General features: G+C 40.5%; 2 protein-coding genes across 3 annotated transcripts; both read right to left on the bottom strand.

The window, feature by feature from the left end:
* Positions 1-2709: 2709 nt before the first annotated feature.
* gclc (glutamate-cysteine ligase, catalytic subunit) lies at positions 2710-10643 on the bottom strand. Its single transcript, XM_071409131.1, has 16 exons — positions 10048-10643; positions 8500-8612; positions 7570-7752; positions 7359-7472; positions 7077-7135; positions 6585-6721; positions 6359-6433; positions 6050-6166; positions 5631-5769; positions 5286-5398; positions 5061-5153; positions 4776-4880; positions 4585-4666; positions 4367-4476; positions 3989-4109; positions 2710-3479 (listed from the first exon to the last, which is right to left on the bottom strand). Exons 1-16 carry the CDS (start codon positions 10195-10197, stop codon positions 3298-3300), a joined length of 1893 nt encoding a protein of 630 aa, XP_071265232.1. The 5' UTR covers positions 10198-10643; the 3' UTR covers positions 2710-3297.
* A 2139-nt stretch (positions 10644-12782) lies between these two features.
* On the bottom strand, positions 12783-17477 carry klhl31 (kelch-like family member 31). 2 transcript variants are annotated; one of them, XM_071409133.1, is made up of 3 exons: positions 17396-17477; positions 14978-16180; positions 12783-14827 (listed from the first exon to the last, which is right to left on the bottom strand). In XM_071409133.1, the coding sequence occupies exons 2-3, from the start codon at positions 16150-16152 to the stop codon at positions 14095-14097; spliced, it is 1908 nt and encodes a 635-aa protein (XP_071265234.1). In that variant the 5' UTR covers positions 16153-16180; positions 17396-17477; the 3' UTR covers positions 12783-14094. The 2 variants fall into 2 exon arrangements, with proteins under 2 accessions (XP_071265234.1, XP_071265233.1); XM_071409132.1 differs by having other exon boundaries at positions 14978-16183; positions 17396-17475.
* Between the last annotated feature and the right edge of the window lie 552 nt (positions 17478-18029).

Here is an 18029-nt window from a genome sequence, read left to right on the forward strand (position 1 = left end):
AGAGCCGATGTGATTCCTTATATATGCCAGAGAGGCATGTTTGAGCTATATTTTAACCTATTTCTATCTGAACGTTCCAAAACCTTCAACCCTGCTGAACGCGTCCCAGATAGCAAGTCGATAAGCAAGCGATGTCACCCCATTCATTTCGCATCAGTGGAGAGACCAATCAAATCAGTGCATTACTCACAACCAGTTAATAAATCAGTTAGCAAGCCGATGTCACCCCATTCATTTCTCGCCAGTGGAGACCAATCAAATCACTGCATCATTCACATGGTTACACAGAGCAGAGCTCAGTAACCTGTGTTGTGATACTGATGGATTTTTGAGACGGATGGTCTGTACGGTTGTGGATACTAGTACAGCGCCATCTAGTTGTCGCGTCGGGGATAAGAGTTGTTGACAACCGTAGCATTTTAGCTAGGCCTAACCCTAACTCTTTTGCTAACCTTAACCTCATTCTCCTAACCTGCTACGTTAATTATCTTAACCTGCCATGTTAATTCTCCTAACCTACTATGTAAACAGACATCCAGTCTCAACAATCCATCAGTATCACCACACCGATATGTATTGTCTTATAGTGAGGCAGAATGTCAATCTCTAGAGTGTAGGCAACTAAACAGAAATACATTTTTCTTTTCAAACTGTATGTTTTATAAATATATGGCTTATACACATCAAATGTCCAACTGTCCAATTGCTGCAACAAACCATAGCCTAGCTAGCCTACTCTGTGGAGACTTCAAAGCCTGAAAACAGTTTGAACTGCTTGCCTTACAAAACATGGCAGCATCTTTGAACATTTTGGCTAGGAAAAATATGGCCTTGGTCAGATGGTGATAAAGTTGAACATTGGCACTATGCTAGGATGACTTGCTGAACAAGACTAATCCGATTAATAGGTTGGCATTTTGACACTAACCAAGTGTAGGCCTACATTTTTAGAGCTTGGAACACCATCAGTTCTTTACATTTGCACTGATTTGTCATGTACGTGATGTTCCCTTGGAGGTACTATGTAAATCACCGGTGTCAAATGCATTCCATGGAGGGCCGAGTGTCTGCAGGTTCATGCTCCACTCTTGTACTTGATTTGAATTAATGGTCACTAATTAGTAAGGAACTGCCCCCACCAGGTTGAAAGGAAAAAAGGAAAACCCGCACACTAGGCCTTCCATGGAATGTTTTCCACCCCTGAAGTAAATGGACTATATTGTTAATACATCCATCCTTAATATGTTAATCTATCATCAAAGAGGTTTACGTTGAAAAGATTGGCATAAAGCTCCAAATGAACACATCTCCATAATGGGGCAGCAGGTGGTTAGAGCGTTGGGCCAGTAACCGAAAGGTTGCTGGATCGAATCCCCAAGCTGACAAGGTAAAAATCTGTTGTTTTGCCCCTGAGCAAGGCAGCAAGGCAACTCACTGTTCCCCGGAACCCAAAGACGTGGATGTTGATTAAGTAGATCCCCACACCTCTCTGATTCAGAGGGGTTGGGTTAAATGCGGAAGACACATATCAGTTGAAGGCATTCAGTTGTACAACTGTCCAACTTTCCTTAACCATATTGTCCATTTGGCCACATTACAGTCATGTACATTATGTATATGTCACCGGCAGCCTCTAGTGGACTAAAGGCCTCACTCCACATTGAGCATTATATCCAGAGATGTTTTTTTCTTTCTTCACCTTTATTTAACCAGGTAGGCCAGTTGAGAACAAGTTCTTATTTACAACTGCGACCTGGCCAAGATAAAGCAAAGCAGTGTGACAAAAACAGAGTTACACAAACAAATGTACAGTCAATAACACAATATAAAAATCTATGTACAGTGTGTGCAAATGTAGAAGAATATGGAGGTAAGGCAATAAATATTCCATAGAGGCGAAATAACACTGGAGTGATAGATGTGCAAGTTGAGATAATGGGGTGCAAAAGAGCAAGATAAATAACAATATGGGGATGAGGTAGTTGGGTGTACTATTTACAGATTGGCTGTGTACAGGTACAGTGAACTGTAAGCTGCTCTGACAGCTGATGCGTAAAGTTAGAAAGGGAGATATGACTCCAGCTTCAGTGATTTTTGCAATTCGTTCCAGTCATTGGCAGCCAAAGGAAGTGTTGGCTTTGGGGGTGACCAGTGAAATATACCTGCTGGAGCGCGTGCTATGGGTGGGTGTTGCTATGGTGACCAGTGGGCTGAGAAGGCAGGGCTTTACCTAGCAAAGACTTATAGATGACCTGGAGCCAGTGGGTTTGGCGACGAATATGTAGTGAGGGCCAGCCAATGAGAGCATACAGTTCGCAGTGGTGGGTAGTATATGGGGCTTTGGTGGCAAAACAGATGGCACTGTGATAGACTACATCCAGTTTCCTGAGTAGAGTGTTGGAGGCTATTTTGTAAATGACTTTGCCGAAGTCAAGGATCGGTAGGATAGTCAGTTTTACGATGGTATGTTTGGCAGCATGAGTGAAGGAGGCTTTGTTGCAAAATAGTAAGCCAATTCTAGATTTAATTTTGGATTGGAGATGCTTAATGTGAGTCTGGAAGGAGTTTACAGTCTAACCAGACACCTAGATATTTGTAGTAGTCCACATATTCTAAGTCAGAACCATCCAGAGTAGTGATGCTAGTCGCGCAGGCAACAATCGGTTGAAGAGCCTAACATAGAACCATGTAACCAAACGAAATACTATGCTTAGTCAGTGCTGTACACAGATTTATTGATTGAGACAAAACATTCCAATCAAACGTTCACTTCAATGCAAGACTCCTTTAACATTTTTTAAAGATTCTACTATATCATCACAGCAAATCAAACACTTTCATTTGACACTTCTCACATTAAAAGGCCAAATCATTTGACAGATAATGCAGATATAGGACATTCGGAAATGAAATAATCCTTGTTAAATGTTTGAAGAGCAGATCAAAGTTCAGTATTTACAGTAGACTTAAAGATTAAAATGAATCTAGTCTACAACTTTGTTTGCTGCATTTACATAATTTCACATTCAGACTTTGTTAGCATGAACACAGGATATCAAATCACACATCCGATTGAATTTCACTTATTAAAATAATTTTCGAATTGTACAAATCTGATACTGTATATACAAATGCAATACACCCGCTTGACCATCGCAATGCACACTATATTCTCCATTAAAACTGAATTTGCTTGGACCACTTTGTCCAGACAGATATTTGGTCTTTTTCATGCTAATGAGTATCAATGATGATGGACAACACATTCATGAATTGATTACAGCTGTGACAGTAAGTTCATTTGCCCCGATTGACTGGGTCACCAATAAGTTCTGGGCATCGCTCCTCTCCTTTTGTGATGCTGTCACACTTGCGGAGTAGGTCGTAGTTGATTCTGTCAGTTATGACACTGTCTTGCTTGTATTGGGGGTGCTTGTCCACAAACTCCCTCATCCATTTAGCCATGGTCATCAGTTCACCTACATCAGCAACAAGAACAATGTGAGCAAACATCATGTTTATTTTTTTTGTTGATAATTAAGATACATAAACAAGTGCATGTTTGGCATTTATAACCCGGTACATTAAATTGTTAATGTGGCTTGAGTTCAGACTCAACACTGTAAAGCACTAAGGCTGCGTTTAGACAGGCAGCCCAATTCTACACTTTTTTTCACCAAATTGGTAATTTGATCAATCAGATCTGCTCTGAAAAAGATCTGATGTGAAAAGACCTGATGTGATTGGTCAAAAGATCAATTAGTGAAGAAAAAAAAAAAGTTCAGCATTGGGCTGCCTGTCTCAATGCAGCCAAAGTGTTATCAAACCTTGTTGACAGTGTCAGGGAGCAACATGTGCGTTCTACTACTGGAATGCTGCATGCTTTTGCTAATCTCCACCAATGATGTGGAAAGCCCACAACAATACCTCACAAAACCCTGTTACCCAACCCAGAGTCAAATTGTCAGTGTTAATTTGCTAAATATACCAGAGGCACGTCTCTTGATGAGCTTCAGGTAGTTCAGGATGGTGCATCTTGTATCAACATCCACCTCCATGTTTTCTAGGTAGCAGTTGAGGATTGGTATCAACCCTTGAAAAATTCCTTCCTAAATGATAAGAAACAACAACTTATGGTTTAAAGTAAAGAGTGCAGTAGAAATATATATTTAATGATATTATTAAAAGAGATTTAACATGATCTTTACCACTTACAAATTAATAACATATTGTACAAATTGGAATTCGTAACATATCATATGATATGCTTTTCCCCCCCAGGACGTTACGTAACATACAAAATGGATGACGTTGTACTACAAGCTGAAATTATCCAAAACCTTTATATCGCATCTTTAATAAGCACCTTTCCATTGATGATTGTGTCAATGCTCATCAGTGTGTACTCATTGTCACCCTCACTGTCCAAGCCATTCTGGGCAGCCGATGAGGAGCTATCGAGGGCAGGGTTGCAGCCTATGGGAGGACACAAGAGAAGCTTTAGCATCAACCTGTTCAGGCATTTTGCCAAAACGCTCCCCGACCAGGTTTCAAAACACTGGAATCTGACTCGTATCCTCTCACCTTTATAGATGTCCTTCCGGAAGTAAAACATGCCCTCTTGGACTGCATTTCTTTTCTGGGCAACTTTCATGTTTTCGTCAACCTTTTGATAGAAAACAGAATGCGTAAATGGTATATCATTACCCTACATGCACTAGAATTTCCTAAAATTCAGCTAATTAAAAGTGTATCAGAAGAACAGCTGATCTCACCTTTGACAAGGGGATGAGAAAGTCCAGTTTATAGGACAGTATAACCCTGGTGAGCAGGACGATGAAAACAACGAATGCAGAGTTTTCAAAATCGGTAAGTTGCACCTGGAACAAACGAAAACATGCACTCAATATTTCTACACTAAACATTGCGCAAAAAACTGGTTAAGACACAGTACATGTAAATACTTAAAACAATATTTACTTAACACAATGTGTATTTCAGGTAAATATCCAAATGACATGCAATCTTGTGTGTTAATAGAGTTGTAAGGCTTATGTTACCTCCATGGGACGGAACTCAACTCGCCATCCGATGTCCGAGTTTGGAGGAGGAGGTTTGAACCTCATTGTCTGCCAGTTGGTTGACTGCAGATTCTACAAGACAGACAAATGTGATTATATCAACTAAAATGCCTCCTTATAAAATCTAAAAAACACAGGTATTAGTCTAGTCGCAAACAGTCATGTCGTCACTATAAGTCAGTATAGGGTGGGTATCATTTTTACCTCAAAATGATCAGACTCGTTTTCATCATCCAAGTAAATTTTCTCTTCAAATAGTGAGAGCGGATCCCGGATGAAGAGATGGGCTATGTGTTGGGCCAGCAGTTTGTCAATCCCTACAAACACAGATTTTGATCAATTCTCTATAGAAGGTTTTAATGATTAAAATACGAATACACACATTGTTATTGTACAAACAGTTTCATTGCTTGAAAAATACATAAAAAGTTAATTTCACATTTCATCTTAAAAGTATTTTTCACCAGTTACTTATCCTTCACCATATTTTATTATTTCTATACACCATCTAGAATCGAATACTCACGTCATTGTTACAAAGTTCTTTACCTGCATCCAGCAGTTGTTTGTTGATCTCCTCGTCTATTGTCAGATCTATGTCATTGTACCTATCGCCACAGCTGGAGAGGTAGCTGTCGATTGAATCATATCTGGATTTCAAGATGCGAAATTTGTTGGTTTTCAAAGGCTGCAAAGAAAACACATTTCCACGCACATTGAAAGAGAAGTCTGAAAAACCTCTTGACATTTCAAGGAACAAAGCAGACAAATAACTGAAAACCTGTTCTGGCTAACATAATTGAACACCAGGAAATCAACAGAGAAATGAATAATGCCTGTCTGAGCCTGACACTATCTGAGTCTTACATTCAACCCGCTGAAGCAACTAGCAACAAGCGAGTGGGCCTTGTTTGGGTGGGTCATGTTTCTTTAATTAGGAGCCAGTTTTTCCTGATTCATCTGCTCACCTCCAGCCCCCTCTCTTCCCCGGTCCTGTCATCTACCGAGGCAGAAATAACTCCCCAGCGACAATCAATGTCTGACACATAGCCTCTGTAGAACGGCGAAGCAGCACTGAGGGCCATCTATAAACAGATCAGCAGTTAGCTTTCCAGTTTCCACCACAGAAAAGGCACTCGAAAAAACCAAAGCGTTATTGAATACTGTAAGGATTCAAAAATGTGGTTAACCAAAGCTGTTTACAACACCTTTGAATTTTTTTATTACCATTGAGGCAATTAATACTTTTTCCTGTATGTTTTCTAAGAAAATCTTACCATTATAGGGCAGAATGTTGCTAGTTGGTCATAAAGGTACCTCGCCTCTTCAATGCTGCAGGCTTGGAATGTCACCTGGAAAAACATTATAAAAAGGGTTCAAGTTAATTCAAAGATTACTCAACCTGCTTATATAAAACATGTCCATGACTTTAAAAATATTCTCTAGTCTAGTAAATTAACATAAGTATACCAGGTTTATAGTCCTATAATGTGTTGCGTATACCTGAAGACAGCAGTTGCCCATTCCAAATCCCATGGCATCCATGTAGATGTGATCAGGTAGAGCTGCCCTGGCGGCCTCTCCATCATCTTCCGGAAACTTCTCCACAAATGGAGATGGGGTGCATTTGTCTTTAAAGACTAACAAGGAGAAAGAAGCACAGAGTAAAGTAGATACTGATAAGAAAGTCGTTGCAACTAATAAAAAAATGTTGCGCCAAATTTGGGGCGATGGGTAGCCTAGCGGTTAAAAGCATTGGGCCAGTAACAGAAAGGTCACTTTTTCGAATCCTCGAGCAGACTAGGTCCCCTTGAACAAGGCCTTTTACCCAAATTGCTCCTGTAAGTCGCTCTGGATAAGAGCATCTGTTAAATTACTAAATTGTAAATGTGGCCTAAATTTGACCACTGACAATAAAATATGACTAAATGTATTTGATTGAAAGGTGTAATTATTGAGTGCAAATGGTGAAGACCTGTTCTGATTTAGACTTACTGGGTACATTGATCACCACCTTCTCTCCTCTTCTGTGACGAATGTTTCTGGTCAGGGTGCTGAAAAAACATTCACAACATACTTTGTTAAATGGGATGCAAATATAGAGCTCAAATGTCACATATCATGCAGTGACACAACATAGTGCAAATACCTGTGACAAACTTAATACCATAGCAACCTCTATAGAACAGTTGGTAGAGCATGGTGCTTGCAACGCCAGGATAGTGGGTTCGATACCTGGGACCATCCGCATATCGAATATATATTATTCAAGCCTACCTGAATCTTGGGTGTCTGTTTATGGCTTCATCTGGGAAGAACAGTGATTTTGACACTCCCTTTTCAACAGGTGTTGGCTTGTATTCTGGCTGTGTGAAGCCTGGGCAGCCTAACCTAAAACCATTGTTACAAGAATAACAATGTTAAGGTACTATAAATAAAACCCAGCCGTTTCAAGTGATTTAGTGAAATACAATAGGTAGTTAACTACCTTGGGAATGACGTGATGGTGGCAAGTGTTTCATTCTTATTCAGCACAGATGAGGCCTCTCGCCTTCGCTTCCCCATGTTGTCCTCCACTGTGTTGAACTCTGACATCGTCCCACCGTAGGGCTGCCCCGGAGTCCCTTCGATCATGTAGCTGCCATACTCTGGCCTCCAAAGGGTAGGATGGCTACCAGGAAAAACAATGCATTATATATATTTTAATAAGCCAACTTCCATTTTTAGAAGACATCGAATAATGTTGTCTAACAAAACAAGGTCTCTGTCAGACAGAGTCGATTGTATTATGCCAATCTTTCACATTAAAGTAAACATGTTTTTTTAATCTGATGTGAGCCACTATCTCAGTGGATGGAAATTGCTGTGGGCAATGCATTTGTGCTACAGGGCACGTGCTCTTCAATATGTGCGACAGAGAGGCAGTAATGAGGAATGCTACAGCTATAGTTACAATTCCCCTGGGTTAAGTCGGCTTCACAGATTTAGCACGTCATGGACAGTTAGCAAGCAGACTACTACAGTGAGGCTTGTACAAAAACATTCACATCAAATGGAGATGAAGGCTTTTTAACCCATGTTAAAAATTTAGTAGCCCAGGGTAGAGCGGCAGGTTGAATACCATTGCAATTTGTAAGGTAATAGTTCAAGAAAACAAAACATGTAAAACTCATGCTGAAGTTGCAAACTTGTAAAGGAGCTTTTGCATGAGCCATGAGGGGAGTGCCACTTTTATTGTATGTTTTTATTCAAAAGTTGCAGAACAGGCTAATGGAACACTGCCTTATTGAGCGACAGAAGCGGTCTTTAGTTCCTGCAGTGTAAACCACCCAAATGAGTTAGCATGAAAGGCCGATACATAGCAGCCAATTTCACACACAACCTGGTCATTTTCTAAACAGATTTAAAGACGATTTACTTGGGGTTGGTCTTTTCTCCTTTGTCTTGAAGGGTTTCCAAAACCTCTCCACCATTGAGAACAAGACGAACCTTTCCATTTTTCTCATCCATTTCAATCAACATGTATTCCACCTAAAAGGGCAAAAACATTATTATTATTATTTATTTATACATACGTTTGTATTTCGAACCATAAAAACTGTGCAAAGTCAATGCCTTTCATGTTGAAATCAATTAGGCCTACTGCACATGTTGACATATGAGATTAGAAGACACCACAGAGGCTTTCAACATCAATAGGATGGTGTGGCCTAAATCGCAAAACAGTTTTTTCCTATTCTCCAATGACAATGCAAGATTATCAACCATGAAGCTAAACTTTTGTTGTTGTTCATTAGACCAGAATGGTGCAGACCATGTCTACAAACACCACCTTTCTTTCCAATGTGCGTCACCGTGTAGACCCAAAGCCTTGATCCATACTTCCCATGATCAAAACGGGGCGCCATCACATCCATTCCAATTCATCAATTATGTTTCCTTGACTTTGACTCTAGTACCCTGTAATCCCTCTGTCTGAAAGAGGGATTAATCTGTAACAACAACATTCCACATGAAATTGAGGCACACTGAAGGCAGTACAGACAGAAATCACATATCGACTACATCTAGATGCTATGTGCAACTTTTTTTAAACAACCTATCGACATGCCAGATGCATGTTAAGGGACAACCTTTGAACATGTTTAGAAGCATATAAAGCTCAGATAAGAAATCTCAAAAATAAATGTCTCAATAGGTGCAAACCATGTTATGATAAATAACCATATTTATTCCGTTTTAGACATTTAACGTTACTTACCAAACCATTTTTCGATTAGACATTTGTAACACGTTTGTATTAAGTATGCATCGGTTCTCATGAAAATGTAAACAATTGTATAGATAAGAATTTTTTTTTAAAATATATTTCACATACACCGAATGGATAGGTTGTTGTTTTACGAGGTCAGCCACACTTGTATGGTTCCTCTGGAGCAAATTCGGGTTAAGTGCCTTTCTCAAGAGCACATCGAGGTATTCAAACCAGCGACCTTTCGATCACTGGCACAACGTTATAACCGCTAGGCTACCTGCCGCTCCTAGCAACAATATAAACGGTTCAATGGCCTAAGTAACTTAATAACACATCAGTTACTGATTCAAGTTGTCTAGATCTAAAACAGTTATGTAATGGTCAGATGCTTTGAATGGGTTCATTGTCTATGGACGGAGTATAAACATCTAAGCATTCGCTACAACTACTTGTACTGTATGCACTACTATCCTGACGACATGATGTAGCCTAAAACACTTGTTACACTTTTCTGCAATTCGGTTACAGTCTTTCATCTGCACAACCTAAGTTGGCACGTTGGCAACATAGTTATAACTTCACTTAACTGGTGATAGAGCAGACTCACTGACAATGCCATTTGTGTGGATCACATGTACATTTTTGTTATGCAAAAGTAAAAAAAAAAAAAAAAGCATGTTATGCAAAGGTTAAGTAATACGACACCCTTACCTCATCGCCCCATAATAAGACATCTTTCTGTCGTTCTTTCACCTTGTTATAGATGTTGAGAAACTGAACGATGCCATGTTTCCTAACATGGTCTGCATATTTTTTGGTTTCTTCCCAGTTGAGCGGTGACCCTTTTGACAGCAAGCCCATATCGCAAGCGTTCGGCACCAACAGCGAGACTGGCGTTTGCTATTTTGTTTAACTATCTATACTTTTTGCTCGCTAACCTGTCAACAAAACAGAACTTGAACCCAACCAACAATGGTCTTGCTATTTTAACTGTAACGCTGGATACTTGTTAGCTAGCCAACAAGGGGGAGGCCTTCACACATCTCTTGTTATCTAACGTTATCTATCGAGCTAGCAAGCTATTAAAATTACCCGCTGACACAATGTCCCAAGCGCCAATGATAATGCAAAGGTTGTCCCCACAGCAATACCTATGTAATTCAGCACCTACACCTAAATATATTTTCCTTGATGAAATCACTTCTATATAGTGAGGACCGGTCAATTCACTCAACTAGCCAAGAATCCTCTGTTTCAGTGTGCAACACCGAGTGAACAAAATTTCCTTCCTTGTACTCTTCACACTCACAGTGACTGACCACGTGTGACTGTGGGCGCGTTTCTCCGGTTAGACCTTTCCTATGCTTTGTCTGACAGATCTTACAACGCCTGGAGAGATATTTTACATATCAGCTAACCACATTATATGTTATAGTAATCTGTACATCTATGACGTTGTCAATTAGTTAAACCACAACAGGGGAACGCGACCTGTGTCACAGGCGGAACGCGTCATTATGACTCAGCAACCTTTCCCTCCTCCCTCAAAACAGTAGGCATACGCCTACTTAACCGCTATATTACTGCCGCGTTCAAAACAACTGGGAATTGGGGGGAAAAAATAGCTCCAACAAGGAAAACCTTTTGAATGGTCATTCAACTCGGGATTCCAAGTTGGAAACTCGGGCATCTTTGTATAGCTCCGATTTTGTAGAACTCCATCATTGTAAAAACGAATTTGTTCTTAACTGACTTGCCTAGTTAAATAAAGGTTAAATTATTATTTGACCTCGGTTATTTCCGAGTTCACAGCTGTCTTGAAAGCACCATAAGGCGTGTCTTTAAAAAAATGAAAATATTGTAACGATGACAATGCAAGTGATTGCACGTACTGTGCTGGTCTTTCACCTAGTTTCCCATTATTTGCCAAACTGGGCGTTATGCAAAAGACATAGTTTGGCATAATATAATGAGTAGCCTAGCCTATAGCCCAGGAATAAATGTGTTGAGAGCTATGTGGCTGACACCACACCGTGCACCACTCTGTAAAATTCATAATATAAAAAAAAAAAAATCTGTAGCCTAATAAACTGTAAGAGAACATCAGGAGTGTCTACTATCTGTTCCAATATCACCACTTAGTCAGAGTGTAATTACATTGTGTTGAGATGCCAGCCCGGAGGAATGCAAGTAAAGTTGGGCTAAGGGCCGGTGTCAACTGGGGACAATGTCGGGCGAAGAAAAAACGGAAGCCATTCATTTTCAATGAAAGAAAAGCAATGAGAAGCGAAGTGGGGCGAGGCGGGGGACAGTTGGGCGATGCAAACATAGGTGAGGGAGCGTGAAGAGGGCGGGACTTAAATTGGGAAAATCGGGACTTTATGCAAATACTTGTCTTTTGATTGACCAATCAAAGCTCACTATAGCTCCTAACCGCTACTGGATTGGCAGTTGATACCTAGCACTTTAGGCGAAGGTAAGCGAAACAGTGCAATTTAGTTTTATTTGTGTGTTTTTTGTTAGCAATAGGGTAATGGTGTACTAATTTGATTCCCTTTATTTGTATTTATGTACTACAATTTGGTTCTCTTTGTATTTGTTACTTTTTGATATTTATGAGTGTAATGATGTGCGCTGAGAGTCGGGAAGCAAGTTCAGGGAATGCGTGTTAATACAAAACAAAAAACATGCAGTTTATTAGGTTACAGATTAATTAAATTATGATGAACTTCACAGGGTGGTAAAAGTGCACTTGATAAGCTTGATGCTCCTTTGCAATAAATACAGAGGGTCTTATTCTGTCTCCACCCCCCTCCAGGTGTTGCCCATCTTCCCCATTATCCCCAGTGTATTTTTACCTGTGTTCTCTGTTTGTCTGTTGGCAGTTTGTTTTGTTCGTCAAGCCTACAAGCGGTTTTCCTCTTGCTCCTGTCTTTTTCTATTGGCTGTTTTACCGGTTTTTACAATTCTGCCTGCCCTGACCCTGACCCTGAGCCTGCCTGCCTGCTGTTCTGTACCTTGTCACATCACCCTGGATTATTGACCTCTGCCTGCCCTGAGACTGGCTGCCGTTCTGTACCTTATGGACTCTGATCTGGTTTACTGATCTCTGCCTGACCCCTGTTCTAGTAATAAACTGTTGGCAGGAAAACATGATAGTTTTCCAGCCAAAACCGAAAGCAAAATGCTTCTGTGGCCTATGAGAACTTATGCCAAAGATAAAGTGAAAAAGTGTTTGCATATATGATTGTAAAATATAGCTTTGCATAAATTACAGGAAAAGACAAATTCAGACTATTTATGTAGGATTTTTTTTATACTGGTGTATTGCCTTGAAAATGGTATGGCGAGACTAATCAATCCAGCTTCACCTACAAGTGAGGGCATGTTTTGTGAAAATTAGAACCATCCACCTCTTAAACAATTTCAGTTATATATCATACACACAACTTTTAAAAATGTTTATTAATATAAGAACAAAATAAATCATGAGCTGTCAGGGAAATTACGAGGCACTGTTGCAGAGTGCCCACACCATTAACAGTTCAGGCTAATAGCTGTATTTTCCAGTATTCACTCTTTTTACAAAACAAATATTCCCAATGTCATCATAACAACATTTTCCCAACAGCTTCTTCTGAGTCAGGAAAGTACATACAATTCACATGACTGTCGTGTGTAGTGTGTTAAAGAAAACAAACAAACAAGAAACCAGCAGCGTCTACTCCTTGTAGCTACAATATCATCATATTTCAGCAACAAAGAATGCTTAGTAATTCCTTTATCTTCTGCATTGACATCTGAAGATTTTAAAGGGAAATGTATGATCTCTAGCAGCACCACAACATCAACATACTGGATGCAAACCGATGATGTCTGTGGAAACACTCATCTTCCTCCATCTACATAGAAACACGCCATCATTTACATATGTTGTATGTTGGGGTGGTGCTGGAGAAGATGAATATGAGTTTACATTTTTTTTTTTAAATGTCCCTTTAAATGTTAATCACAGTTGTATACCTGTATATCACAGGAGGTTGGTGGCACCTGAATTGTGGAGAACGGGCTCGTGGTTTACCATGAGTTTGATGCCATTCCATGGATTTCAGACATTTTTATGAGCTGTCCTCTCCTCAGCAGCCTCCACTGCTGTATATGAGGATTTAAGTCAATGGTCTTCCATCATCATCATATGTCCAGTCGTTGATTATACGATATACAGTGTATTTAGCTTTATGTCACTGGAAAAGAATGACAGTGACATAACAAGGGTTCACCATATAGTCATGTTTATGTGTATTGTACAAATAATGCAGTTACTATTAGCACATATACACCAACACCAAAGAAGTTTAATATTGGGAATAAAATCTGTGGTCTACGGAGAGTAGGGCTGATTCAACTATTACGGCTGAATTGGCCCCAAAAGGAAAGAAATGTTTCCCTTGAAAATAAAATATTTAAATTTGTCTCACAACACAAAACAACTTCCTGAATTCATGTCGCACATAACAGTTTTATGATTTGCCTTAATTTGGAAGAAATTCCATCCTTAATAAAACGTATAAAAAACTATTTGAATATATCTGATTCAATTCCAAATTAGATGTGTGTGTGTGTGACATTTGTATGTTATCAGTTTTTTTTCTGAACTCAAAGAGGGATGATCACTTTCTGCATAAAGGATTTTCTGAATTGGACTGGCTCGAGGATTTTTGGTCCTCTAGCAGACTACATCAAACAACCTGACAGATTCTATATGCTGACTGGTGCAGATGAAACTGAGCTGGCCCTGGACTCTCGTGATTTGCGTGTGGGTATGGTAACGACACAGCATGAGATGCCAACTGTAGCCTCTGGCAACTCATCATCCTCAGTCCATACATTGAGGTCAGGGTTAAACACCTGGATGCATTTCTTGTACTTCTTCTCAATCTCGTTCCAGCCTCCAAGGAGATAGATCTTATTATTCATGCTGACTATACCAGCAGTGCTCACTCCTGTGTTCAGGGGGGCAGAGTAGCTCCACTGTCCATTGTGAGGGTTGAAACACTCAACAGCCAAGACATCCACCCTCTCTCCACGACCACCCAGCTGGCTGCCACCAATCACATAAGCCCGGTCTCCGACTGTAGCAGCGGAATGCCAGCCTCTAGGGGAGCTCAAACTGTTCTTATCCTGCCACATATCAGTGGAAGGGTTATAGCTGCACACAGCCCTGGAGTACGCATTGTTGATGTAACCACCGCTAACAAGGATCTTGCCATCAATGATGAAGCTGGCATGGCAGCACCGGGGGATCTCCATGGGGGTTTTCATCTGCCATTGGTTGGAGGAAGGCACGTAGCACTCCATTGAAGCTTGGCATCCATCAGAGTTACGACCTCCAATAGCGAACAAGAGACCATTGAAGGTGTTGAGACTGAAGTGGGTGCGCTTCTGGATCATGTTGGTCAAATGAATCCAGGTGTTGAATCGAGGATCATACCTAATGGACAAAGACATGTTATTACATACAAATTATTCATTGAATGTACAGTACAATATCTTGTCATGGTCTGTGTAATATCAGCCATACTTTAAGAGCAGAAAGGATACGTTTACAATAGAATAAGCTTATACAGAATCAAATGTTCACCTGCAGAAGTTGCTGACAGCATGTTTCGCCTGGTTCCTGGCATCATTCTGGTCTTCGCCACCAGCAACATAAAGGAAGCCATCCAGGACTGCCACACACTGATTGAAGCTCTTGGCTGGCATCTCTGTCAGCCTATTCCATACGTCGTCCTCATCCCTGTAGAGAACCTCTTTGCTGAGAGATTTTTCCGCCAAGGCTGGTCGTCCACCCACTGTCAGCATGACACGGAGTCCACCACGTACCTTTGTTCTGCGGGACTGCAGAATGTTCTGCTGGTAAGGCAACAGGTGGTAATTCATGGCGTCCACCAGGAGACGATGGCACTCGGGGTCCTGCATCATTCTGGGCACACTCTGGACATGATTGACCAGGTCCATAGCTGAGATGGTGCCAAAGCGAATGTTGGTCAGAAGATCTGGGGCGTATTTCAGTCTCTTCTCATCGAAGTCCAACCACTTCATGGCTATCTGGAAGGCTGTAATCTCAGAGGGCAATTGCAGGGAGTCATCGCTGAGGAAGTCATTGATCTGCTCATAGGTGAGCTTCCGGAACTGTTCCATCTCAGAGAACTCGATAAAGTTCCCCCTCATGAACTTCTGGGCGGCCTCTTTGGTTTCTTTGAGGCCGTAGGTGTCGGCAATGTTGGCCACGTACATGCAGTTCTCCACGCTGAGCTCCTGCATGAGGAAGTCGCTGCACATCTTCACCAGGGTGTTGATCTTCAACAACATGGCTGCTGCAATGGTGCTGCCAATGCTGTACAACGACAGGGTTAGTTTACCTGAGTAGGCGTATGTGATGGCAGTGGCCAGCCCTGTGGGTGAAAGGTCATTCAAGTCGATCTTCGTGAGGGCGGAATCCTTCCTCAGGATATTCTGAATGTACTCACTGCAGGAGGCCATGACAACTTTGTGGACATCAAAGGACTTTGACTTGGTGGAGACGGTCAGGTCACAGAGGAAACTGTTCTGCCTCATGGTACAAAGACCTTCTAGGAGGTTAGGAGCATAGACAGGGTCAGTGACTTCACTTGAGATGCAGGTGAAGCTGTTTCCTCCCTCCAACAAGGTGTTCAGCCCGTTAATGTTTTTGATCGGGCTATCCTCGACCATTATAGTAATTTCATTGATATCCCCTTTGTTCTTTTTGGCAGTCTTGTTTTTTTTGGGTGCCATGGCTGCAGCAGATGGACACAGCCCAGACCTACTGGAAAGAAAATAATAATATGTCAGAGCAAGAGCAACCTGTTGATATGAACAATCACAATCACAACACCATATGGCAACTAATACATTTATGACAAATCTGACAGATGTACAGTTGAGTGAAATATTGTCACACAAAATATTGTCAAATTCAAATGTCTAATATCATTACAGCTTTACTTGTATTTGTGGTTATAAGTAGGCCTTCTTTTCGAAAAGTCAGTCCTGCATCTAGGCATGTTATACATGTTACTGCGGCCATTTGGCAATGTATGTTGTGGAATAATTGACAAAGTGGCTGAATACAGTGTGAACAAGTGAGGCTGTCTGAAACACAATCATTTCTTTGCATTTATACTGTAATTTTGATATTTTGAAAGTTGCATCCAAAGTTCAACACCTTAATGATAATATAAACCGTTGTATTTTTTAAATTTATTTTAATATACATTTGGAGATGATTGTGACAAGGGTATTAAATTCCCTAACAGTGTGAAGGCCCATTCTATCCTACTTGCATTTTTTTACATTAAAATTTGATAACAATTTAAAGCAATGTTGTTAGACATAATCAACGTAAACATGATTACAATAGACTACCATTTTTTTTCTCCATCAAATTACATATATGACAAAGTTAAAATGACATATAGTAGGCCTATACCAGAATAATGCTGTAGCGCAAGTCAGCGAATCAACATTCCGCTATCTGCATCTGTCGCGATGTATCAGTGTCATGACCAGGAATAGTAACGCTGGATAGCTCACCCATGACGTTCCTTTTATAGACTTGTGTCAGGAGGACCTAGCCAAATGTCCTTCTAAAAAGTTCAGTTAATTCTGAAGATTAAAAAAAAGAAGGCTCAATGATCAACTAATCAATTAAATAATTCACCTTTGTAGAAATTATAAATGTAAAGAAACTGAAAGTTGAACGAAAAATCCAAAACATTATCCAGAAAGTCAGCAGATCTATATTATAGCCTATAAAATAATCAGCCTATAGTAAAAACGTTCCTAGTTCATTTGAAATCTGATGGAAATAAACTGACAATAAAACTATGGTGTCAAACTTACACATTAGGTTATTGTATTGTGTCACTGTGCCAAAATCAAACCAAACATGTTAACAAATATTTAGGCAACATTTGTAATTGACAGATAGACACAAAGACATTACAAACATAATATGGCCTAAACGTGGCTTACTTACCAAAGGGATGAGAAGCAGGTGAAAAAAGACTTGCACCTCCAGATAGCGTGCAATAGAGACTGGTTATACTCAACAGTGCCAGAAAAGTGGAGCAAACTCCTCCTCTGAGCATGCGAATGGAAGTATTGCGCAATAGCGTGAGGGGGACACAATACTAGTCTACTGACTTGTAATATGGTAGCTGGGATCACCCTGAATAACTTCAATCAAATTCAATCACATTTATTTATAAAGCACTTCTTACATCAGCTGATGTCACAAAGTGCTGTACAGAAACCCAGCCTAAAACCCCAAACAGCAAGCAATGCAGGTGTAGAAGCACGGTGGCTAGGAAAAACTCCCTAGAAAGGCCAGAACTTAGGAAGAAACCTAGAGAGGAACCAGGTTATGAGGGGTGGCCAGTCCTCTTCTGGCTGTGCCAGGTGGAGATTATAACAGAACATGGCCAAATAATAATAATAATCACAGTGGTTGTAGAGGGTGCAATAGGTCAGCACCTCAGGAGTAAATGTCAGTTGGCTTTTCATAGCCAATCATTCAGAGTATCTCTACCTCTCCTGCTGTCTCTAGAGAGTTGAAAACAGCAGGTCTGGGACAGGTAGCACGTCCAGTAAACAGGTCAGGGTTTTAACTT

This window comes from Salvelinus alpinus, chromosome 7, assembly GCF_045679555.1.
Source record: "Salvelinus alpinus chromosome 7, SLU_Salpinus.1, whole genome shotgun sequence".
NCBI lineage: Eukaryota > Metazoa > Chordata > Actinopteri > Salmoniformes > Salmonidae > Salvelinus > Salvelinus alpinus.